The following is a 26,040-nucleotide window of genomic DNA, read 5'->3' on the forward strand; positions in this document are numbered from 1 at the left end:
GTCTTTAATTCATTTTTAACTTATTCTTGTGTGTGGTATAAGAAGGTAGTTTAGTTTCATTTTTCTGCACGTTTGTCCAATTGTCCCATTTATTGAATATCTCTAGCCCATTGTTTAGACTCACTTTCTCTGTCAAATACTAATTTACTACAAATGTATAGGTTTATTTCTGGACTTGCTACTCTGTTTCATTGATGTATGTGTCTGTTTTTATGCCAGTGCTATGCTGTTTTGATTACTGTAACCTTATAGTATAGTTTCATATTAGGTAGTGTGATTCCTTCAACTTTGTTCTTCTTTCTCAGGTTCACTGTTGCTATGCAGGCCTTTTGTGATTCCATATATGTTTGTGAAATATTGGTTCTAGTTCTGTGAAATATGTCATTGGAAACTTGATAGGAATGGCTTTGAATCTATAGGTTGCTTTGGGTAGCATAGACATTTTAATGATGTTATTCTTTCTATCCATGAACACAGTATGTGCTTCCACTTATTTATATCTTCTCCAACTTCTTCCTTCAGTGTCTTAAAATTCTCCAAGTACAGGTCTTTTACATGCTTGGTTAGGTTTATTCCTAAGTATTTTATTCTTTTTGAAGCAATTGTGAATGGGACTTTTAAAAATTCCCTTTCTGTTCATTATTGGAATATTAAAAATGAAACTGATTTTTGGATATTAATTGTGTGTCCTGCTACTTTACTGAATTAACTTATTAGTTCTAGTAGTTTCTTGGTGGAAACTTTAGTGTCCTTTATGTACAGTATCATGTCATCTGCAAATAAAGACAGTTTGACTTCTTCCTTCCCAATTTGGATGCCTTTTATTTCTTCTTCTTGTTTGATTGCTATGACTAGGACTTCCTATACTGTGTTGAATAAGAGAGGTGAAAGCAAACATCCCTATCTTTTTCCTAATATTAAAGGTAATGCTTGTAGTTTTTTCCCATTGATTATGATGCTGGCAGTGGGTTTGTCATATAAGGCCTATATTATATTTAGGTATGTTCCCTGTATTCCCACTTTCCTGAGAATTTTTATACTAAATGGGTGCCGGATTTTATCAAATCCTTTTTTTTTTTTTGCATCTATTGATGTGATCATGTGGTTTTTATAGTTTATTCTGTTTATGTGATAAATCACATTTGTTGATTTGTGAATGTTGTACCAACCTTGCACTCCCAGAATAAATCCCACTTGACCGTGGTGTATGATCCTTTTGATGCATTGCTGTCTTTGGTTTGCTGATATTTTGTTCAAGATTTTATGTCTATGTTCATCAGGGATATTGGTCTATAATTTTTTTTGTGTGTGTTGTTTTTATCTAGTTCTGTAATTAGGATAATGCTGGCCTCATAAAATGAGCTTGGTAGCCTTCCTTTCTCTTGAATTTTTTGAAATAGTTTAAGGAGAGGTATTAGTTCTTCTTAGGATGTTTGGTAAAAATTACCTGTGAAGCCATCTGGTCCAGGGCTTTTGTTTGTTGGGGATTTTTTGATTATTGCTTCAATTTTACTATTTGTAAAATGTCTATTCAGATTCTCTGATTCTTCCTGATTTAGTTTTAGAAGATTCTACATTTCCCAGAAGGTATCCATTTCATCCAGGTTGTCCAATTTGTTGGCATATAGTTCATATTTTCTTACAACTCTTTGTAATTCTTTAGTGCCAGTTGTTATTTTCCTCTTCCATATCTGATTTTATTTTGGGGGGCCCTCTCTTTTTTTCTTGATGAGTCTGCTTAAAGGTTTGTCCATCTTGTTTATCTTTTCAAGGAATGAGCTGTTGGATTCATTGATCCTTTGTATCCTTTTTTTAGACTCTTGTTTTTTTCTGCTCTGATCATTATTATTTTCTTCCTTCTACTCACTTAGGGCTTTGTTTTGCTGTTCTTTTTCAAGTCCTTTAAGTGTGAGGTTAGATTTTTCTTGTTCTATTGAGTTAAGCCTGTAATGCTACGAATTTCCTTCTTTGGATTGTTTCTCTGTGTCCCACAGATTTTGGACTTTTGTGCTCTTATTTTCATTTGTTTCAAAGTATTTTTTTATTTCTTCTTTTATCTCATTGTTGACCCATTCATTGTTTAATGACATGTTCTTTTCCTTCTATGTCTTTGTGTGTTTTTCAGTGTTCTTCTTGTGATTGATTTGTAATTTCACAGCATTGTGGTCAGAGAAGATGCTTGATATAATTTCAATCTTCATAAATTTATTGAAACATGTTTTGTATCCTAACATGTGGCCTATCCTGGAAAATGGTCCATGTACACTTGAAAAGTATGTATATTCTGTTGCTTTGGGGTAAAATGTTCTGAAGGTATCAATTAAATCCATTTGATCTAGTGTGTTGTTTAAGGCTGCTGCATCCTTGTTGATTTTCCTGGAATATCTATTCATTAAAGTCAATGGGGTGTTAAAATCCCCAATTATGACTGCATTTCTGTCATTCTCTCCCTTCAGGCCCATCAAGATTTGCTCTACACATTTAGGTGTTCCTGTGTTTGATGTGTAAATGTTTACTGGGGTTATATCCTCTTGTTGGATTGTTCCTTTTCTCATTACATAGTGTCCTTCTTTGTCTCTTACTATAGCCTTGGTTTTAAAGTCTATTTTGTTAGATATAAGTACTCCTACTCCAGCTTTTATTTTTCCTTTCCATTTGCATGAAATATCTTTTTCCATCCCTTTACTTTTAGTCTGTGTGTATCTTTCAATCCAAAGTGGGTCACTTGGAGGCAACAAATATATAGGGGTTTTTTCTTATCCATTCATCTACCCAGTGTCTTTTGGTTGGAGCATTTAAGCCATTTACATTTAAGGTGTTTATTGATAGATACGTATTTAGTGCCATATTATTGTTAGACTGTTTTCCTCTGTGTGTTTTTTTCTTTCTCTTTTCTTCTTAAGCAAGGCCATTTGTTGCAGTACTGGTTTGGTTTTAACAAATTCCTTTAGCATTTTTCTTGGGAAGCTCCTTATCCCTCCCTCTATTTTAAATGATACCCTCACTTCATTGTAGCCTTGGTTTGAGTAAAGTACCCTTGGGTGTAAGTCCTTGCTTTTCATCACCTTGAATATTTCACACCACTCCCTTCTGGCCTGAAATGTTTCTGTTGAGAATCAGATGACAGTCTAATTGGTGCCCTTTTATGTAACTGACTGCTTTTCTCTTGCAGCTTTCAGGATTCTTTCCTTGTCTTTAAGCCTCGCTATTTTAATTATGATGTGTCCCAGCATATGCCTCTTTGGGTCCAACTTGTATGGGACTCTCTGAGCTACCTGGACTTGTGTTTCTTTTTCCTTCACCAGATTGAAGAAGTTTTTTGGTCATTATTTCTTCAAATAGGTTCTCTATTCCTTGCTCACTCTCTTCTCCTTCTGGTATTTTCATTATGTTGATGTTGTTGTGCTCCATGTTTTCCAAAATGTTTCTTAAGCTCTCCCCATTTTTTTATTCTATTTTTTTCTGCTCTGCTTGGGTGTTTTTTCCTACCTTGTCTTTCAAACACTGATTCAATCCTCTGCTTCATCTAACCTACTGTTTATTTCTTCCAGTGTATTATTTATATCAGATATTGCATTCTTTATTTTTGTCTGGTCCTTTTCTATGGCTTCTATGTCTTTTTAAATGTTGTTGAATATCCTAATAATCATTAATCTGAACTCTATCTTATAAATTGCTTGCACCTGTCTCATCTAGTTCTTCTTCTGGAGAAATCTGTTGTTCTTTCATTCGGGGTCTGTTTCTTTGTCTTCCTATTCTGTTATCTTTTTTTTCTATCTGCTTTTTTATTTGTTTCTATGTATTAGGTAGATCTGCAAAGACTCTGGTGTAGTCCTTTGTCAGATACTGCTTGTCGCTGGCCTTGGTCAACCTGTTTGGATTTATCAGTGATCCACAGTGTGTGGCTCCCTCTGCTGGGCCTGTTAGTCTGCAGAAAGAACAAGGCTGTGCACCAAGGCTGGGTTTTACCAGCACTGGGCCTGGGAGATGGTTAGCTAAAGTCTCAGAGCTCCCAGAGATCCACCTTCATTGTTAAACTTAATAAATGATATAGCCTCAAGCTGTACTCAGCAGCCCAGCTTAAGCTTCACAGGATATTGCAGAGTAATTCTTGTGGGCAGTGCTATTGCTTCTCCTCAGGCTGATGCCACTTGGAGGGGTTGTGATCTGCCTGAGAGTATGGCCTCTTTGAAGTATGAGGAATGACTCAGCACAGGGGTCATAGCAGCTGTGAGTTCAGATCTCTCCCCAGAGCCACAGGCCCCAGAGTCTCCTCAAGCATCTCTAGTCTACTCTCTCCTCCCTCTGCCAGAGCCCATGGTAAGTGGCTGCAAATGAAATTTTGTGCATTGGCTCTCTTCATCTTCAGCCATCTCTCCCTGGGCATAGAACCCCCCACTGCTTTTTACAGCTGGATGTTATCTGGGTTCCTTTCCCAGCTCTGGTGCTCTAGACCAGGAAGCCCAGCTTGGGGTTTAGGTCCCACACATCTCAGGGGGAGACCCTTCAGCTGCAGTACCCCTCTGGAATTTCAGCTACCATCAATGGGAGCCCCACCAGCCCTCTTGCACCCCATACTTCCTACCAGTCATTTTGTGGTGAAGTGGTTTCTTTGTCTATCTGTGGTTATAAGGCTTCTCTCCAGTGAGCGTTCAGTTGGTTATTCAGAATAATTTCTCTATAGTTTAGTTGTAATTCCAGAGTGGTCCTGGGAGGAGGTTAGTAAGTAGCTTCCACTTACTCCTCTTCCTTCTTGGGTCTCTACACTGTTTTAATTAGTCCTGTCTCACATAATAAATCTTGTTTTCTGGGTGAGCAGATTTTCCCTTATTCCTTTTCTTTTTCCTTGAATTGCCTTGGCTATTTTTTTTGACCATTTATTCTTTCATATGACTTTAAGGATCACCTTGTTAATCTCAATGAAATACCCTTTTGGGACTTTGGAATTACATTGAATTATGAATTAATTAGGAAGTGATTGTTGTTACTACATTATTAAGTCTTCTCATCCATGAAAATAGTATGCTTTTCTATAAGAGTATTGCTCACTTTTTACTAGACAGTATATAAACGGAAAGTTTTTATATTATTCTTAAAAATCAAGAAACCCAAGTTACTGAGTCCCTGATGATTTCTTCAATGAATAAAAAAAATCATAATATATGACGATGCTGATGTTCTACACAGAGTCCTAAATGTTTTTCATACATTACCATCTTTAATCCCATATAACAACTGTGTGAGGTAGGTGTTATTTCTATTATACTTATTTTACAGATAAGAAATATGAGACTCAGAGAGGAAATGTTAGTTGTTCAAGGTTACCCAAAATAATTAGCAGATCCAAAATTCTAATACAGTCTGACTTGAAAACAAGTTGTATCAGGCATGTACATGTACCTGCATTCACCTTATATGACTATTAAGTTCTTTGCAGGCAGAGATGGGCCTCATGGATTGTGTTTTTTCCTTTTGCACAAAACTCTAAGCATTATTGCTTTGTATTAAATGCAAATTGACTAATTCAGATAAGTCCCATCACATTGTTTTATAATAATTGTAAATATTTGCTAAATGCTATGAGCAAAGCCCTAATATTTCCAGATACATTAAATGATTTAATATCAGAACAACATCATAGACAAGTATTTTATCCCCACTTACAGATAAGGAAATTGAAGCCTGGAAATAATATACCCAGACAGCCAAGAAGTGCCAGAACTGGGATTTGAGTATCAACATCTATAACTGCGGAGCCCTTCCTTTTGTATACTACTTTCTACCAGTCAGCTGGCCTTTGTCATGCCTTTTGGCTAAAGCTTCATGCACACCTCTTTTCTCACTTACAGCTTTAACCTTCTTCTGTGTTGTTTGATACTTGAGTTATCAGATGTCTAGAATGGAAGTCTATCAAATAAGCCTAATGGGCTAGTGTATGGTCATGGAATTCTACTTCAGACCTCACTGAAACCTTACAAAAAATACTGTTGAGAGTGAAAGTGCCAATAAATTTAAGCCCCCTGGAGTATTATTTGGAAAGTGATGGTTATAATGGAGAAGTGTCAAAGTGTGACTACCAACACCCTAAAAATCTAATGATGTATTTGGAAGAATGAATGTTGCAGGATTTCTTTTCTTTTTAATAACTTATAAAAGTCAGATAATATGTTAAAGGGCCCTATGTTTCAAACACCTCTTTTATTATGAAATGCTGTTTAGGCATATCAGTATGGCTAGTTATAATATTATCTGGTTTCCTAAGACCCAAGAAAGCTGTACTTTAACATCTGAAACTCAGAATATCCAAATCTTGAAAATTTCTTGAAGTTTCCATTAAGCAACCCTTCACTGAAATCCACCACGTGTAAACATTGGGCTAGGAGCAGTGAAACCAACAAAAGTGAATCACACAGATTTACAATCAAAGTGCTTAATATAGTTGGGGAAATAAGAGTCATATATATGCAAGGCATATTGTAGACAGTTATTCCCCAAATACCTCTTGTTAGCTGGTGGGTGGGCGGGGCCTGGAAATCTGCTGCCAGAAAAAATACAGAAGCTAAGTCTCATACAGTATGAAAGAGGTTTCTTTTTCCTTTCTGCCTGCCCTGCACCTAATTAGTTTTGTTTCAGTTTTGTTTTACAGATAGAGAGGCATGGGGGAGGAGGACTTGGTTTCCTTATATTCACTAGATTTTGTTTGGGAGACAGATTTTCCATGACTCTGGGCTTCCCATGGGACCTCTGAGCACAGACTCACCCCAGAGTGAAAAAAGAGGGCCCTACAGTCCCCAGAGCAGGGACAGCACATTTTTATTTTTCCTAATTTGCCTCCACCCTGAGGCAGCTTTTCACACTGAGCCATCGTGTCAGGTGCCCCAGGGCTAGGACACTTCTAAGTCAGGACCCCTGCTGACTGTGCCCTTTCTGATACAGTAAAGAGGCTGTCATCTGGCTGGTCCCAGATTCATGACCATTATCAGGCCCTGTAGTCTTTCATTGTAGGGAGAGGAATAGAAATACAGGTCAGCTCTGAACAGGGGTCTCAGGGACAATCAAGAAATATCTACCTCAACCCTGGCTGGTGTAGCTCAGTGGATTGAGCCCAGGCTGTGAACCAAAGCATCACAGGTTCGATTCCCAGTCAGGGCACATGCCTGGGTTGCAGGCCATGGCCCCCAGCAACTGCACATTGATGTCTCTCTCTCTCTTTCTCTTTCTCCCTCCCTTCCCTCTCTAAAAATAAATAAAATAAAAATAAAATTTTTAAAAAATAAAATAAATTAAAAAAAAGAAATATCTACCTCAATGTGCTTGCCTATTTGATTAGGTGTGGGGACTTCTGCTAACAATGATCTATTTCTTGGTGGCAAAGTAGACTCAAATTGGTCAACTTCCTGCTTGCACTATATGTAGAAAAGAGCCTAGCTCCACATTGTCCAGGCTATAAAGGAAATTCCTGCCCTTTAGAATTTATCCCCATTCACATCTACCTGATATAAGACACATAAAGAGTAATCCTGTTTGCCAAACCAGTCACAATTTTAAAATCCTATGATTCTACTGAAGAATAAGTAAATGATGCAAATCACAAATAGGACAGTGTAATAAAGCAAAGTAGGAGCCTGACAGCTTCCAAAGGTCATTTTGTTCTATCATAAATGTGTACTTGCCATGTGCAGATAAACAATAGGATAATTTAGAAGGAGCAGTAGGATTATTTGGACTTCCTGCTGGGGGATATCTGAAAAGACTTCATGGAAGGTAGGGCATTGAACTTGGGATGGATGGGAAGGATTGACCCTCCGTGGTATCCACAGTTAAAAATAAATAAAAGGAATTCTGAATGTTGGGATGTGGTTGAGTCTGGAGTACCATAAATATGTTGTAGTTTCCAGGACTTCTTTAGGTAAGATGGAAAATTAATTGCTTTTACTAATAGGGAGAAATTTACATTAGATTAAATCCTCAAGGTCTTTGTACACTAGTGTTGGCAGCCTGTGAAAGAAAAGGATGAATCCAAAATTTCCTCAAATACCCACCTTCTCCTTCCTTAGCAGGATATCCTTACCATCTATTTCTTTGAGAACAGTGAGGTAAACTCTTAGTTTCTCACCCTAATACTTACAAATTTGTCTGTATCTGCAGTCAACATTCCAGCTTGTTCAAGGTTAACTGCTTCTCCAAAGCTCTTTGTATACTCACCAGTAGTTTCTTCTATCTCTTGTATGTTTATCAACTTTCTCTGATTCTCCCCCAAAAGGCTAAAACTTGTTCAAATTTTTACCATTAATATAGACACATATTTATATTTCCTAGTTCCTGAAGCCCTGTCTCTTTCTCTCACAGCCAAGGTCCTGGAAAGCACAGTGTGTCTTTGCAATTCACTCTGAACTTCACATTTGCCCTTGGTGAAGCAATAATTGGGCCTCGGCCTTACCACCCTCTCTTCAGGCTCCCTTGAGCATTGTGTTTGCGACTGCCCTTGGCTCCTTTTGCCTTTGCTTTTGCTATTTCCGCTCTACCCAGGGGGACTCTTCCATTCCCTCATGTTAGTTTCAGTGGACTTACCCGTTTTAGGCATTGAGTTCTAAAGTCTACAGTAAGGCAAAAATTGTACATAGTCAAAACTACCCTTTTTAAAAAAGCCCTTAATGTATGGATGCGGTTTGATTTTGTAAATAACACAGATATATATAATAAATATGTATATATAGACAGATAAATATAGATATATATAATAAATGTGTGTGTGTATAAAATGTGGGTATAGTTTTCTCTGTACAAATCACAGATATATGTCTATATAAAAAGTAAAGTTTGCATACAGTTTTCTACAAGCAAATTACACAGATTTATTTGATAAATATAATGGAACAAAATGATATATGTATCAGCTATGTCCCTGTGATTTGCATGTAGAAACACATTTAAACTTTAAGAACCACTTATGTATATATAATATAATGTACATATAAATGATATAAAATATAACTATTTTATATGTATATGTACAGATATATAGATTGCATATAATATAATAAATTATATTGATATAATTTTATTAATAATTATTAATTATATTAATATAATTAATAAATTATAATAATACATCCTATATCCTGGGCAGAATTAAGAAACTGTTATTTAGTGTTTTACTGCTGAGAATATTTCAACAAATTTACAGTGATTCCAACCTCTGAGGTCTTCCCATTTGTCAATACCATCCTTGTCTTCTATAGACCATTTCACCAGTTGTTCTCTCTTCTACCTAGCCCCAAGTGGCTTCAAATTATTCCTTCATGGTGTTGATAAAGTCTTACCAGGTTCTCAAATAATTCTGTTGACTTTCTTGACAGTGGTATGAAAATCCTTACAATAATTCACAGTTCCTCACATGTTTTTCTAATACACGTGGACCCATGTGAGCATGATCAGATTCAAAGATTTTATTTATTTTTAAAGAGAGAGGAAGGGAGGGAGAAAGAGAGGAAGAGAAACATTGATCAGTTGCCTTTCAAACATGCCCTGACCAGGGACCAAGCCCACAACCCAGGCATGTGCCCTGATCGGGAATCCAACCTTTGACCTTTCGCTTTACAGGCTGATGCCTAACCAACTGAGCCACACATGTCAGGGCTAATCTCATTATTTAAATCATTTCTGCCTCTCTGTCTTTCTGTCTTTTTTGCTGATGGCATCTTGTTGTTGAATAATAAATGAGAATGACACCCCTCACGGTGGCATGCGTGTTTGTGTGTGCCTGTGTTTGTGTGCCTCTCCCATTCTGGGTCTCCAGTGAAAATACCTCCTTTGGACTCTGCAGATGTGTATTCCACTGCCTCCCAAACAGCTCCTGTACTTATTTCTGAAACAGTACTGGTAACGCCTCACCATTTGGGGCATCCACATCTGTCTCTACTAGGCTCAAATCCTCACGAGGGTAGGACAGTCATTTTGGTTTTTGTATCTTTAGTGCCTGGCAAATAATATGTGCTTAATGAATTTAGTCTGTCAGTCTAGAATACTGTCAGATCTTCAAAATCTAGATCTGCAATGGAAACTATTTTTTATATATAACTGCTTTCTTTTTCAATTACACTTGACATACAATATTATTTTAGTTTCAGGTATACAACACAGTGATTAGACATCTATACAAAGTGATCACCCTGATGAGTCTAGTAGCCATCTGACACCATACATAGTCATTACAAAGGATTGACTATATTTTCTATGCTATACTTTACATTTCCTAACCATATAACTGCTTTCTGACAAGAGGGTTTAAAGTAGTGAAATGGCTATTCTGAGAAGAGTCTGAGCTTACCTTAGAAGGAAGGGAATTGCACATGCTAGTGGGAAAACAGAATTGAATTAACTGGTCAGCCTTTGGGTTTCTTGGTAGCCTGAAGTTCTGTTGTCTCTCAGCATCACTTGCGTTTATGGCATACGTACCCTCCAACAGGGATTCTTGCCTTATGGTCAGGCCTTTAGATATATTTGTTGTTAGCAGAAACTTAAGTGTGACCTAGATAATGACTTAGGTAAATTTTCTCACTTGTTAAAATTATGTAACTGTTACAGAAAAAGAAGGTATTGCAAGATTTTTCTGGATTGGCTTAAATCAGCTGTACTCTTCAAAAGGCTGGGAATGGTCAGACCACACACCATTAAACTTTCTCAACTGGAGTCCAGGTAACTGTTCTCTCTTCTGTCTACTATGCATAGAGCAAAATCCTCAAAAAAATACATAAAAAGAACTTCCCACTCATTGAGACCTTATAGAACTTTCAAATCTTGACAATTCTCATAATAGTTAGCTCTCAGAAGAATTTTTCCCTAAGCCTTTCTTAGGCTTAGTCATTAGCCCTTATGCCATTATAGTCAAGCTGAGACTATTCTAGCAAAGTTGAGCCACACCATGGGCAGCTGAGCATCTGTCTCTAACCTTCAGAGCAACCCTACATTTTTAAGAGCAGAATGAGCCCCATCACATGGCCCCAGGAACCATTCTGTGTCCCTAGGGGACTTAATGTGCCTATGAAAGACCCATGTTGTGCTTCATCTGCAGCCAAACCCTAGCATGGAAATATTCCTTCATGTTCAAGCCCTTGAGGTCTTGCTCTGTAGCACTCAATTACTGACAACATGATGCTTATGTTTTATTACACAAATAATTACCCTAAAGAAAAATTTATAGTGAATAACACAAATACAACTTTAGTTAGCCAAAAGATCCCCTCCCCACAAAATGAAACTTTAGATACCTATTTAAGAAATAAAATCTTAGGCTTCTGACATGTGAAACCTAAAAGTTAACAGTTAACTTCAGTACGAAAGTATTCTGCACACATATGAGAAAAATATTAAGTATAATAAAATACCAATAGGTCAGTTTACTTTAATGAAGTTTAATTATTAGTAACTTAAGGCCTTAGAGCCATTGCAGAATCATAAATTAGAATATTTATTGTATAGAGTAGCAGATGAAGAACTACTGGCCACAGGATTATGACATGGAAGTTGATTGGGGGCAGAGGTTTGGTTTTTAAATTAGTTACAGTATACTCAAGTATTTTCCCCATGTTCTATATTTTAGAATAAAGACATATTTAAGCACATGATTGTCCATTGAGGCTTATACATTTCAACTTAGTAGAAGGTTTTAAATATTTTATGATTTCCTATAAAAGCAGAAAATTAGAAATTACAAAATATTTTTTCTAACTATCACTCTGGCTCTAATCTTCTCCTTTAAACGGTGTGACAATTTGATCATTGAAGATATGCCCAGTGCACCTGTAATAGGTGGGTCCAGCTGCGCAGTCATGGATGCCACATCTGGTCTGTGGCAGAGGTTTTCCTGTGAAGCTCAGCTGCCCTACGTCTGCAAGAAGTCATTAAATAACACAGTGGAGTTAACAGGTATCTTTCTCATTTACTTGTGGTAATAGGTCTTAAAATTACAGTTTTGTGAAGTTAAGTAAATCTATTTCTGATAGCTATTTTCTTCTTTTATCTGGTGCTGCCTGTGCTGAAAAGTATTGATTTTGACCCTGTGGTTAGATATTATCAACTATATATGAATAAAGTTTTGGTTTTGTATTTCCCCGTAAGAAAATAGAGATAGTCTAGATAAATATATTTCTGTTCACAGGTGGCTTTCTTTCCTCTGGAGCAAGGGTTCTCATAGAGTGGTCCCCAGACCAAGAGCATCAGCAGTGCCTGTGCTTGTTAGAAATGCAGATTCTCAGGACCTAGCCCTGATTTCCTGAAAGTCTCGGGGGAGGGGGGGTACCCAACATTCTGTGTCTCATGAAGCTTCCCAGTGATGCTGATGCACTTAGATCTTACATATTATTACCTGCCTCCATGAGAAGCCAAAAATGACAGACACAAGAACACCCCCAGGCATTCCTACCTCCCGCCCCACAACGCCCAACCCTCTTCATCCTTTGCCAGGCTGTGTTCATAAGTTGGGTAGAAAAGGAGAGGTATAGAAAGACAATATGTGTACAAGGATGAGTTTTTTTTCAGGGAGTCAGGGCAAAAGGGACACAAGGCAGCTAGACTTTTTGAGGAGCAGAGAAGTTTGCGGAGTCTTGGACAGAATGCGGAAGAGGAGTGCCCTAACTATCTTACAGAATGTCCACCAGATCCCTGGTATTTGATGAAATCCTGAATAAGAAAAACTAACACTCAAAAATGGGAGGAGAAAAGGAGATTTTAAATATGTTTTAAGGGATGTTGGGAATAGGGAATAAAGCAAAAAATTTTTTTATCCACATAGGTGCAAGAAGCTTTTTATTTATTTATTTTTAGAGGAGAAGGAAAGGCAAAAGAGAGGGAGAGAAACATCAATGTGTGGTCACCTCTCACACACCCAGGCATGTACCCTGACTGGGAATCGAACCAGCGACCTTTTGGTTCTCAGACCTGCATTCAGTCCACTGAGCCACACCAACCAGGGCAAAACCTGTCTTTTTAAAATTAAAAAATAAGTGTATAGAATCAAGAATATAGGGGGATGATTTGAAAGATTAGGGGAAAATGAACGTTTATCTTCCAAGTTGATGCATACCAAATCTAGCTTATGTAACAAAGGGCATAATAGAAAAGAGCACAGATGAACATAAACCAGAGGGGCTAATGAAAGATCAAATAAGTATCCTGTAGTAGTAGTCATTAGCTGTATCATGATGTTTCCACATGATTGAGTAATGTGCATTTATTAAAGTAACTCTGCCAGCAGGGAAATAAAAAGAGCAGAACAAAATGATATGCCTGCTTATCATTTTAATCTTGAAAAACTATGAATTTGAAGAGACGAAGACTAGCTGAGGAAAATGATTGTTTTAAGTTCAACTCTGGGTGACTTTTTTCCTCTGTTTCTTTATCATAATTGTAAAATATGATAATAAGAGCAGTTTCAGAACCTCACAGTTAATTGAGTTATCTTGCAAGTGTGAGGAGCTAGCTGAACCTGAATTTTATTCTTTAGTAAAAGCAAACTGTCCACATTCCAAACAGTTCTGAATCCAGGAAATCAGAGTAAGCAAACTACTTCCTAGTTCTGTTGAGAGGGGTAAACGTACTGTATTTTGTATGGTTTTGTGCCTCCCTTTTGTCTCAAATCTTTTTAACCATCATTTGGGTAAGTTTTATCATGGTCCAAATAAAGAATCAGTAATTCCATTAGGACAAGAGGCCTAGCAGATGGGTGGAAAGAGGAGGTCTGGAGATGCCCTCTGCTCTTTCCCTCCACTGCTGCCCCTTCCTGGTGTGGAGTGTTTAAATTTCTGCCCATCCTTTTGAACAAAAAGAGCATTAATTGGAACAGTGGCATAATGCACATCTCCTGCTAACCTGACTATACATGAAAAGGAAGCTCAACCTCATAATCTCTCAGAGGCCTAGACTGGAGGGGAAACCTAACAAATCCCATGCCGATGAAGAGATCTGTGAGCAAGTGACTTACCCGACGCCTTTCTTCTGCTATTGTAGCACATTCACATCGCATTAAAGTCATATCATTATCTGAACCTCTGCAGTCCCTCTTATGATGCTCTGTACACATCGGGCACCCTTTACATTCATGTCACTGTTCTGTCTGACATCACATTCCCCAGTTTTCCAGAAGCCTTATGATTCAAGAAAGAAGAATTTGTAATGTTATTGATTCAAAATAGATGTAACTTTACTGGAATATAAATAGCTGCTTTGCTCCTAGATATTTGGACATATTCGGATACACGCTGTGATGCAGACTGGCTGCCAAATAATGGGTTTTGCTATTTGCTGGTAAATGAAACTGATTCCTGGGATATAGCACACATGAAATGCGAAGCCCTCAGCAGCGACCTTATCAGTGTTCATTCTTTAGCAGATGTGGAAGTGGTTGTGACAAAACTCCATAATGGGGGTAAGTTTTTAAAATATCCTTTTTGAGAGGTCCAAAATATTTTAAAGTTTTATATTTTAAATATTTTAATATAAATATATTTTAATATATTATAAATATTTTAATATTTTTATTTTATTTTCATACTCTTAGTGGAGATGAAAAGTGTACAACTTGATCTTTGCATCCAGCACATCCAGTAGAATTTCCTGTGGTGGTGGAACTGTCCTATAACCCCAGCTGTCCAGTATGGTGGCCACCAGCAACCTGTGGCATTGGAGACTTGAAATGTAGCTAGGGCAACTGAGAAACTGAGGTTTTATGTTTGTTTAATTTCAGTTAATGTACAAATTTAAATAGCCACATTGGTAGCTAGTTGATTAAATAATTTTTCTCTTTTCATAAGCTAAATTCTATTTAAGTTCTCCAAACACTTAAGTGATGATTATTTCACTTTTGTAATTTTTTGAAAGCTAGAGACTGAAGAACAAAAATATACTGCACCGCCAATATTATAACCTCCTCCTAGGATTCCCTAATAATGATAGCTAATAGTAGAAACCTATTCTGTTGTCAGTGTAGTGTCAATTGTTTTACCTTTGGAAAGTAGCATGCGCTTGTATTCATTCCAGGGTAGCAATGGATAATACTCTTATTCTAACTGGCACATCTATGAGTCTTTCTGTATATTTTATGATTCCCCATAAAGCAAGAATTGTCTAACCCAGACATCAGGAACATGCAGCTTACAGGTCAAAGTACAGCTGTTCTACCTGTGTGCTCTACCTGCATGAGTGATCTGAAAAGCCCTCATTACTCAGACTGCCTAGCTCATCAGCATTTTAACAGGTTAATTAAGAATTCCATGTGTCCTTCATAGTTGTTCCTGAAAACCCTTCCCTCTTTACCCCCATTATCTCCTCCCCTCTCCCCTCTGGTTACTGTTAGGTTGTTCTTAATTTCAATATCTCTGATTATATTTTGCTTGCTTTTTTTCTTTTGTTGATTATGTTCCATTTAAAGATGAGATCATATGGTATTTGTCCCTAACCGCCTGGCTTATTTCACTTAGCATAATGCTTTCCAGTTCCATCCTTGTTGTCACAAAGGGTAGGAACTCCTTCTTTCTTTCTGCTGCATAGTATTCCATTGTATAAATGTACCATAGTTTTTTGATCCACTCATTTACTGAAGGGCACTCAGGTTGCTTCCAGCACTTGGCTATTGTAAATGGTGAAGATGATACCGGCCAGCAGTATCCATCTCGGCTGCAGATGTTTGTCAACACTCAAGAAAAACATACACAGAGACAACCAGGTCCTGTGGGGGAATAGGAACATCAGGACCACTCCTCACGTGGGGAGCGCACCTAGTTCCTTCTCTGGAGAGGCTTTTTATTGCTTTCGTTTGAATAAGAATTCAGGTAAAAGCTCATTACTCATTGCAAGGAAGTAAGGATCAAACAATAGATAACAAGGAACTCTGAGGGCCTATTTTGAGTCAGGGTCAAAGAGCTTTAGGACTTTAAGGAACAAACTAACTTCTTCTTTGGACCCTTCTCATTCAACTGAGAGCATTCTAAACAAAGCAGGTTTCACAGGATCTTACATAATCTTTCTTAGGCCTGATCACCCGGGGAACCCGCCCTTTTCAGCACAGAGCTGCACCACCCTGTCATTGTTTCAGACTTAGGTGGAGCAAAGGAACTAAGGCAACCAAGAGATAAGGAGATTTTCTCCCAGAGGATGAGGACTCAGGCTATATCAAAGCCAAGGAGCGAGGGTCCATCACCCCCTTTTGCTGTAGCCCCCAAAGTCCTTCCTTGGGGGCCTCCCACGTGATCGTGCCTGTCTTAGATTGTTCCCCCCTTGGGGAATCTCACCCATCATTGGCTAACCGACCAAGCTTTGGGGTACAGTTATGAATGAAGCAGCAGAAGTAGCGCTCCTGCCAGGGAGATAAGCTTTTGTCTGCTTGCTGGCTTATGGTCCAAGGCCACTCCCTCAACCTTAGCCTTGGTGGGGTTACAGCTTCTGATATCAGGCAGGGAAGTTCCCAACAAAATGGTGCTGCTATGAACATTGGGGTGCATAGGTTCTTTTGGGTTGGCATTTCGGGGTTTTTAGGACATAATCCCAGCAGTGGAATTGCTGGGTCAAAAGGCAGTTCCATTTTTAGTTTTCTGAGGAAATTCCAGACTGTTTTCCATAGTGGTTGCGCCTATCTTCAATCCCACCAACAGTGCACTAGGGTTCCCTTTTCTCCACATCCTTTCCAACACTTGTTTGCTGATTTGTTTATGATGGCCATTCTCAAGGGTGTGAAGTGGTATCTCATTGTGGTTTTAATTTGCATCTCCCTGATGGCTATCGATACTGGACATCTTTTCATATGTCTCTGGGCCCTCTGTATGTTGTCCTAGGAAAAGTGTGTGTTCAAGTCCTTTGTCCATTTTTTAATTGGGTTTTTTGTCTTCCTGGAGTAGAGTCATGTGAGTTCTTTATATATTTTGGAGATCAAACCCTTGTCCAAGATATCATTGGCAAATATGTTTTCCCATATGTTTGGTTCTCTTTTCATTTTAGTGCTGTTTTCTTTAGCCATGCAGAAGCTTTTTAATTTGATGAAGTCCCATTTGTTTATTCTTTCTTTTATGTCCATTGCTTTAGGGGACATATCAGTGAAGATGTTGCTGCATGAAATATCTGAGATTTTCCTGCCAATGTTTTCCTCCAGGACTTTTATGATGTCATCACTTATATTTAAGTCTTTTACCCACCTTAAATTTATTCTTGTATATGGTGTAAGTTGGTGATCAAGTTTCATTTTTTTTGCGTGTAGCTGTCCAGCTCTCCCAACACCATTTGTTGAAGAGGCTATTTTGGCTCCATTTTATGCTGCTGCCCCCTTTGTCAAATATTAATTGACCATAGAGACTTGGGTTTATTTTGGGGCTCTCTATTTCTCTGTTTCATTGGTATATGTGTCTGTTCTTATGCCAGTACCAGGCTGTTTTCATTACAGTAGCCTTGTAATACAGCTTGATATCAGGTATTGTGATCCCTCCTGCTTTGCTCTTCTTCCTCAAAATTACTGCAGGTATTTGGGGTCATTTATGGTTCCATATAAATTTTTGAAATGTTTGTTTTGTATCTGTGAAATATGTCATTGTTGCTTTAACAGGGATTGCATTGAATCCATAAATTGCTTTGGGTAGTATGGACATTTTGATGATGTCAGTTCCTCCAGTCTATGAACATGGTACATGCTTCCATTTGTTTGTGTCTTCCTTAATTTCTTTCTTCAGTGTTATCTAGTTTTTTGAGTACAGGTCTTTTACCTCCTTGGTTAGGTTTATTCCTACATACTTTATTTTTCTTGTTGCTATATCAAATGGGGTTTTTTTCCTGATTTCTATTTCTGATATTTCATTGTTGGTGTACAAAAATGCCTTCAATTTCTGTATATTGACTTTGTATCCTGCTACTTTGCCAAATTCACTTATTAGGTCATGTAGTATTTTGGTTTTCTATGTACACTATCATGTCATCTGCAAACAATGACACTTTTGCTTCCTCCTTTCCAATTTGGATGCAATGTAAGATTGTATACCAACTATAATTAAATTGAAAATAAATAAATAAAAAAGAATACCATGTTCTGAATTAAAACTTTAAAAAAATACTATCAAGGTTTTTAAAACCTCAAATCACAATGTAAAATTCAGTAACAATTTGAAGTATGTATTGTATTAATTGAATAAAACCAAACAAGTAAAACATTTTTCTTCTAGATGCCAAAGAAGAAACATGGACAGGTCTTAAGAACATAAATACACCAGCTCTCTTTCAGTGGTCAGATGGTAGTGAAGTCACTCTAACATACTGGGATGAGAATGAGCCAAATGTTCCCTACAATAAGACTCCCAACTGTGTTTCCTATGCAGGACAGGTAAGAAACCTCCTGAGGCTTACCTACATTCTAAGATTAATGCAATATTTAGTGGGAATGTTTGTGTTTAACCTGACAAGAAAATAAAAGTTAAGAGCCTTGTAGAGTGTCTTTCTGGTAGCTACTGAAAAAGGGTAAATAAAACAATGACTAAATAAGCAATTCACTTCCTGCCTGAGAGTATCTGATCTGGTCTGAAACAGATCGGGAAAATCTCTTTAGAACTCAAATTCTTGTGCCAGATTTGATCTAATAAGATGCTTTCTCTCCTCAATGTGATATTTAACATGTAGCCAATCTGGAATATCTCATCTTCCAAATTCATGTTCAGATTAAGTTTCATATTAATCCTACTTTAAGAAGTAAAAAAAAATATATCCTTATTAAAATTTAGGTCTAACTTGTTCAGAGAACATCTTACTCCTATAAAATGCTCAAACACTTATTGAACATGCTTTAGTGAAGAGTTCAAAATATACTGAATCTTGAGCAGAAAGGACATATGTACCTCTATATTTTGTTCGTATCACTTTCCTGTGGGCTCCTAATTATTTAGGGTGTTGACTATGTCACCCAAACTTCTAGAGAATTAAGTGGAAGCAATTAGTGGTATGTTATTTAGAAGTGTTTCAAGGGTAAAGATGTATTTAGAAAGTTGTCAGAGATTAATTTAGAAGATTGTCACATTCAGTGTTCTATTTAAAAGGATATCTAAGATTTCTTTAGCAGAGTGTCAAAAGTAGAAATGGCTTCCAATAGACTGGAGTGAACTGATGGCACACCTGGGCAGCATTCTAGTGTCCAACTAGAAAACTCAGTTTTCAGAAAACTAATCACAACTGACTTACTAAAATTCAACTTGAAGAAAGCAGGATGGATTATTCAGTTAAGCAAAATAAATGTTAAGTAGTATGTTTGAAAGGGAGAACTTTGAAGTCAAAGCTGAAGTAGAGTTGGAAGAAATGTTTAATTCTACAATTCTTAGAGAGTAGCTATTCTAACCATTGTCATTTTATATATGGGGAGACAGGCAGGGGGGTTAGCTGATGTGCCCAAAAGTTTTTAACCTGTGGGACCAACTTTGGCCATGGCATGTGGAAGAAGACCAGAACACAGGTAGCTGTTTGTGGGCTGAGTTCTTTTCTCTCCAACTTCTATCCTTTGATGGTTTTATTTTTGCTCTTATAAGAAAATGAAATTCATCCCCCTTGTGACCTTGAGGTGATTCTGAAATGATGCAGCCTGCTTGGGTAGCATTTTCTAGGAGTATGTTCTCAGATTTCATCATTCATTTATATTCCTCCTCTCCCTATCCCCCTCTTTCTACTCTTCCTCCCCTGTCCCCTATAGTTTTATGAGAAGAAACCATCTTGATTTAAAATAAGTTAGAGTTCAATACTAAATATATGATAAATAATATCTCTTGTGGAATTTTTTTTCTATTTTTTAAAAGCTAGGTCAGTGGAAAGTCCAATCATGTGAAGAGAAACTTAAATATGTATGTAAGAAAAAGGGAGAAAATATAAGTGACACAAGATCTGATAAGATGTGTCCTCCAGATGAGGTATGTGAAACTCCTGCATATATGTTTCTGAGCAGTATGATACCTTCTTGGTAAAGGATGGCAATTGAGACATCAACAATTCAGACCTGGAAAATAGAAGACTGCTAGCTTCTGTTCATTTACATTAAAGCAAGCCAGAGTACAGTGAATCATAGCATATCAATGTTCTTACAGAAGAAAAAGAGTTATAGGAAAAACAATTACCTATTCATGAATTTCTATAAAAATGTATATGTTTACTATCCTCAATGCTGATATCTTTACTTCCCTTACTTACATTATTTCTGTTCAAAAACAATTCATCCAACAACATTATTCTTCTGGTGAGCTAGGCACTGAAGCTAAAGAGAACTAAAACACCTCTGTCTGACACAGGCTCACAGTCCTGTGGACGTTTTCTAAGAAATTGTACCCCACTCTTATCATGTGCATGAATTCATTGGCCACATCCCTAATTTCCATAATTGTGAGGTGTCAGCAGAACCTCGTTCGTCAGGGGTGGGGCATCAGTAGCAGGTCTGGAAGACAGTGTGACGGTATTTCTCCTTTGATTTAGGGCTGGAAGAGACATGGAGAAACCTGTTACAAGATTTACAAGGATGAGGTCCCTTTTGGAACCAACTGCAATCTGACTATAACTAGCAGGTGGGACTATTAGTAAACATGTACTAGTGAACTTTCAACTCTGGGTTCCTTTGCTAAATAATCTTCCTAAGGAAAATGTGAATCTTCTATGTATATAGTAATTTAGTCATTGTAAAAACACCTACTAATTTGACTCTTGTTTTATAGATTTGAGCAAGAATTCCTGAATGATATGATTAGAAAGTATACCAAATCTCCAGGAAAATACTTCTGGACTGGTCTGAGAGATGTGGATTCACAAGGAGAGTACAGTTGGGCAAGTGTCGGTGGAGTAAGGCGGTCTGTAACCTTTTCCAACTGGAATTTTCTTCAGCCAGGTGAGTGTCTTAGCCTTTAAAATAATAGAATTCAGTGATTTGTGAAATGCAGCATCCCTGCCAAATCTTTTCTTTGCTTACCTTTGAAATGTAAGGGAAATTACAGTCTTTAAGACTAGAATCTTGGGACCATAAATAGAAACAGTGACTATGTCTTCCCTATTAAAACTTTGGGAATAATAACCCAGTATAAGAAGCTAGAAAACTCAGTTCTCAGAAACCACCTTCTAATGGCATAGAGCCAGAATGCTCACTGTGAGTATTTTTTTTCTTTCCATATAAGTCTCAAGCAGAATCTAGAAGCTTCATTGCAAAGTATGTCATATTTTCATCTCTCTGCTTTTTAACTTCTTTGTCCAAAATTAAATGTGTTTACTTCTATTATCCTCAATGGGCAAGAATTAAGTAAGCAGTATATTTAAGTATTATTTATTCTGAAAGTTAGTTCATCCTCCTTTAACTAGCCTAAAGCATTGACTGTCATTAGCCTTAGAAGCAAAACATTTAATTCAAAGGACCTCAGAAGTCCCTTCTGTTTTCAGATTTGAGAAGATGAGGTTTAGAAAGGCAATTTACTTGACAGAAGTTACCTGATTGTTGAATGGCTTTCATCCAGATCTCCTGATTACTAATTCAATGCTTTTTAAAGGATTTTGGCCTTGTATAAGGCAGCAATTATAAAGAATCCAACTTTTTTCCCTTTGAATTATTTCTGTTTTCTTATATAATGTGATTATAAAGACCAATTTTCATAGTACAGAAATTAAAACATATGAATGTATAATTAAACGCAATATTTGAAATAGAGAATGCCCACAAAATTCACAACACATGGTCATCATCATAAATGTGAGTGGTATTGGTAACAAAGTCATCTTTTTAGTTGTATAAAATGGAAGATACAGACGTTAATCCTATTTAAACCTCATCTTAAATCAAAATTTTCTAATATGTAAAACACATGTGATTTCTTTTACAGACACTCAGACATCTCACAACCAATGTCACATTCTTTACAGATAAGCCTCAGTGGTTGGAGAGGTGCCAGGACATAACCACAATGTCTGTCCTGTCATTCCTGTAGCCAGAAAGCCTGACATGAAGCTTGTTTTACCATTATTACTCCCAGCTTCAGTCAGCTTCTCCTGTTATGGGCAAACCATGGACAGCAGGTAGAACCAGAGAAAAGCAGCCCTTTCATCCAGGATAACCCAGTATTATTTTCCCCAGGCCCGTGTTCCTCTTGCTGTTCGGGTATAAGTATGAGACATGGAACCACGTGGCTCCTCTGTCTGGTGGAATAGAAGGTGTCCTCGTTGTTTCCAGTGTATGTTATTGTCTTTCACCCACTTCAGGCAGTGTGGCGGAATGGGAAAGGGGGCATGGTGCTTCATCAGACAGATCTGGGTGTAAGCCCTGACTCCTCCACTCATTAACTCTGCTTCTGGGCAAGTCACTTATTCTTACCTGATGTATCTGATAATACAAACTACCTTTTAATGTTTTTGTAAATAAATAAAATTCTGGCTGTCATAAAATTAATAATAGACACATATGCATCCTCTACCTTTGTTGTATCAGCCCTTCCTTTGGATTTGAATTTGTATGAGTTTTGTTTGGAGGTGTACCAAGTTGTTTAAAAACTGTTCAGAGTGGCCCTGGCCAGTGTGGCTCAGTTGATTGGAGCATCATCCCATAAAACTGAAAGGTCATGGGTTCCATTCCCAGTCAGGCACATGCCTAAATTGCAGATTTGGTCCCTGGTTGAAACGCTTATGAGGGGCAAGAAATTGATGTTTCTCTCTCCCTCTCACTTCCTTCCCCTCCCTCTAAAATCAACAAGCATGTCCTTGAGTGAGGATTATGAAAAAATATTTCTGAAATTGGTTCAAAGTTACTACGAACCAGTTAGGCTTTCCTGAGCAGCACAGTGGTTTAGGGTACAGCTCTGCACACAGACCATCTGGATTTCTGTCCCAGAGTGACCACTTACTAACATGTGACCTTGGACAAGTCACTAATCCTCATTGTACCTCAGCATGACGACAAAATCCACTCTAGCTTTTTTTGTGTGTGAGGATTCAATTCATCGACTTCTCTTAGAATAATGCCTGGCAAGGAGCAAACACTCCTTTGTATTCTCGTTGTCATCATCACATCATCATTATTATGAGTAACACATTTCTTTCCTATTCTTGCTTCCTGCCTGGGCTCAAAGAAAGGGTAAGGCCACAAGAAAATGTTTGGATTTTAAATTTTAAAATGTAATGTTTAATTAAACTTTCCCATTTAACCCCAGCATCTCGAGGTGGGTGCGTAGCTATGACTACTGAAAAGTCTCTTGGGAAATGGGAAGTAAAAGACTGCAAAAGCTTCAGAGCACTTTCAATATGCAAGAAAATCACTGAGCCTGCTGAGCCCGAAGAAGCCGCCCCCAAGCCTGAAGACCCCTGTCCCAAAGGCTGGTATAATTTCCCCTTGGGCCTTTCTTGCTATAAGGTAATATAATATTCTCACTCAATTCTTCAATAAAGTTATTTATCTATAATCCAAGCCCATGTCCTTGTGCAAATTATACTCCTCCCAAGACGTGACAGTAACTTACCAAAGTGGTTGGGAGCACAGAGTCCTTGTCAGGGAGGGCATTGTTGAATCTGTGGCAGCAGACAGCTCTTCCCACATCAACTCATGTCTTACCCAAAAGAGCATGATGGCAAGAGTCAGAACTGGCTCTTTCCTATGGTTCTTTTGTTCTGGGAAGTTGGGTGGCCTTCATGCCATGCTAAAACTTAGCTTATGATTCTTATATCCCTCTAATTCTTGTTATCACATGAAGAGTTCTATCACTTCTTACAATGTAAAAAAAAAAACAACATTATTTTAGTGTTTGTATCAGTTAACTGTTTCCACAAAGAAATCATTATATACCACCCTAAAATTCAGGGGCTATGACAAAAATATTTAACCTCATGTTCACAGATCTACAGATCAGATATGGTTTGATTCATAGATTTTGGTCTTGAATGGTTAGCTCTGCTTTCAATTGTGGGCTCACTCTGCTGGTCTCCAGGCTGTCCTTCAATTTGGGTCTCAGGCTGAGTGGGCAGAAGCTGTCAGGGGTTTCTTCCTTTCACAGTCAACCACTGGAGCCTGAGAGGCAAGCCCAGCTGTGTAAGAACATTTCAGGCATCCACTCACTTTACCTCCATTAATATCCTATTGATCACAGCAAGTCACATGGCGGAGCCCCAAGTGAATGTATTATGCAGAGAAGTGTACTTTACCCGCTGGAAAGGCCATGACAAGAATATATAATTATATCACAGGGAACTGAAAAATCAGGACCAGTAATTCAATCTACCAATGTGTCATCTGCTCCTCCTCTTCTTTTGCAAAGACTGTCGTTCTTTTGGCATAAAATTAGTCATCACAAACCAAAAAAACAATCCTAAGTGGCAAGTTTTGTTTTGCCATCCTCTGTCAATCTTTGCACATCAGTGCAGTCTGCCCTTTGATTCTCGTACTTCAGAAAAGAGTTCTGTACTTGTGCAGATCTCAGTGTATTATGTTCAGCATTATATTGTTAGCACATTTCTTTACAGAAGTCCCCTCTGAAACCATTCATAAGTATGTGTAGCCTCATCTGCTGGTTCAATTGATCTCTCCAGGTCCTAGGAGTGCAGGAGAGCATCACATCTTATTGGAGCAGTTCTCTAGCCTGAGGAAGGTCATGCCTCTACAGCAGTGGCTGGCACCTGTGCTGGCCTTCAGTGACACTTTCAGTCTGTGACAGTATATGTGCATTTACCTACATCTTCATTATGCCTATAAGAATCCATTTCAGGGGCCCATTACATTTTACTGTAATTGATTTTAAAATTATGAATATTTTAAGATTATACCTGAAAACAAATTAACATTATGTTGTCTTAAGCTATTTCATATAGAAAGAATTGTAAGAAAGAGGAACTGGGAAGAAGCTGAGAGATTCTGCCAAGCACTTGGAGGACACCTTGCTAGCTTCCATCATGTGAATGAAATAAAGGAATTTCTTCACTTTTTAATGGACCAGTTCAGGTAATATTTTTAGAATGAGATTTTCTGTGCTAAATTGGATATCTGCCACACATTCAGAATTGACATGTTTTATTATCTAACATGGGTAAATCAGTACTTAGCATCATTGAACATGAAGTATTTTTGTGTATAAGACACTAAGGGATTCAAAGATGAGGAAGATGGAGGCCCCACCCTTTGCACAGCACAGCAAAGTCCAACCGTGGAGATAAGGGAATTATAGTGCATCATTTGGTACACAGGAAGGAGGGATGATGGGAATTCAGAGGAGGGAGAAGGTGTTTCTGGGAGGATCTCTTAATTGGGGAAAATGTTATGAAGAAGGATGTTCTTGGAAGAGAAGGTAATATTTTGAAAGGTAAGGCAGGAAAAGGAGCCAGGGAAAACAGGCTCCTTTCATAAGCAAAGGTACTGAGACCAGAATGTACAGGGGAAAAAATCTACTGATGATTAAACCATGAGAATAAAAAGAAAACAGATAGGTAAAATAAATCCTGAGTATGGGATTATAAAACCCTTTTCATGAAGAAAATTTTTAATTGGTGAGAATGCTATGCATAATCCTATTCTATTTTACCTGCAATTATGAAATGAACACTATCTAGGGAAATATAAATTCTTTTTTTTGAGTCTTTTTAAAATTTTTTTAATTTTTTTAGATTTGTTGTTATTCCATTACAATTATCCCAATTCCCCCCCTTTGCCCTCCTCTGCCCATCCCACCTCCACAAACTCCCACAGTCAATTCCCATGATTTGATAAGTAGAAACCCAATAATTGAGTAGCCATGGAAGGAATTGAAAAAGTTCACCAAGAATATCTTCCAAGAAACAAATGGGAACTATACAGTTCTGTATATAAGTTCCTTCCCATTTTACAAAAGATATCACTACCATGTACAATATTTCAATAGTATAATCAAGAGCTTGTACTCCATCACACAGAAACTAATGCTAGCAAGTTTTTCACAAACTAGTCTAATTCTGATATCAAAGTCTGTTAACAATAGCGCAAAGAATTACAGACTAGTCTCATGACTAGACTTCAAAAAGTAAATACTAACTGCTTATATAAAAACAAAT

The 26,040-nt window shown here is 37.6% G+C and overlaps 1 protein-coding gene across 2 annotated transcripts in view; it reads left to right on the plus strand.

The window, feature by feature from the left end:
* The window catches only part of LOC123807994 (lymphocyte antigen 75), a 149,655-nt gene that overhangs the window by 19,737 nt on the left and 103,878 nt on the right, over positions 1-26,040 (plus strand). For both annotated transcript variants that reach the window (XM_045822202.1, XM_045822289.1), the window contains exons 5-13: positions 10,588-10,698; positions 11,788-11,928; positions 14,234-14,425; positions 18,198-18,355; positions 19,809-19,919; positions 20,476-20,564; positions 20,712-20,881; positions 23,181-23,380; positions 24,816-24,958. In XM_045822202.1, the coding sequence (XP_045678158.1) occupies positions 10,588-10,698; positions 11,788-11,928; positions 14,234-14,425; positions 18,198-18,355; positions 19,809-19,919; positions 20,476-20,564; positions 20,712-20,881; positions 23,181-23,380; positions 24,816-24,958 (1,315 nt within the window). The remainder of the gene's footprint in view (positions 1-10,587; positions 10,699-11,787; positions 11,929-14,233; positions 14,426-18,197; positions 18,356-19,808; positions 19,920-20,475; positions 20,565-20,711; positions 20,882-23,180; positions 23,381-24,815; positions 24,959-26,040) is intronic.

This window comes from Phyllostomus hastatus, unplaced genomic scaffold, assembly GCF_019186645.2.
Source record: "Phyllostomus hastatus isolate PE091 unplaced genomic scaffold, TTU_PhHast_1.1 phas_contig_1, whole genome shotgun sequence".
In the NCBI taxonomy this organism is placed as follows: Eukaryota; Metazoa; Chordata; class Mammalia; order Chiroptera; family Phyllostomidae; genus Phyllostomus; species Phyllostomus hastatus.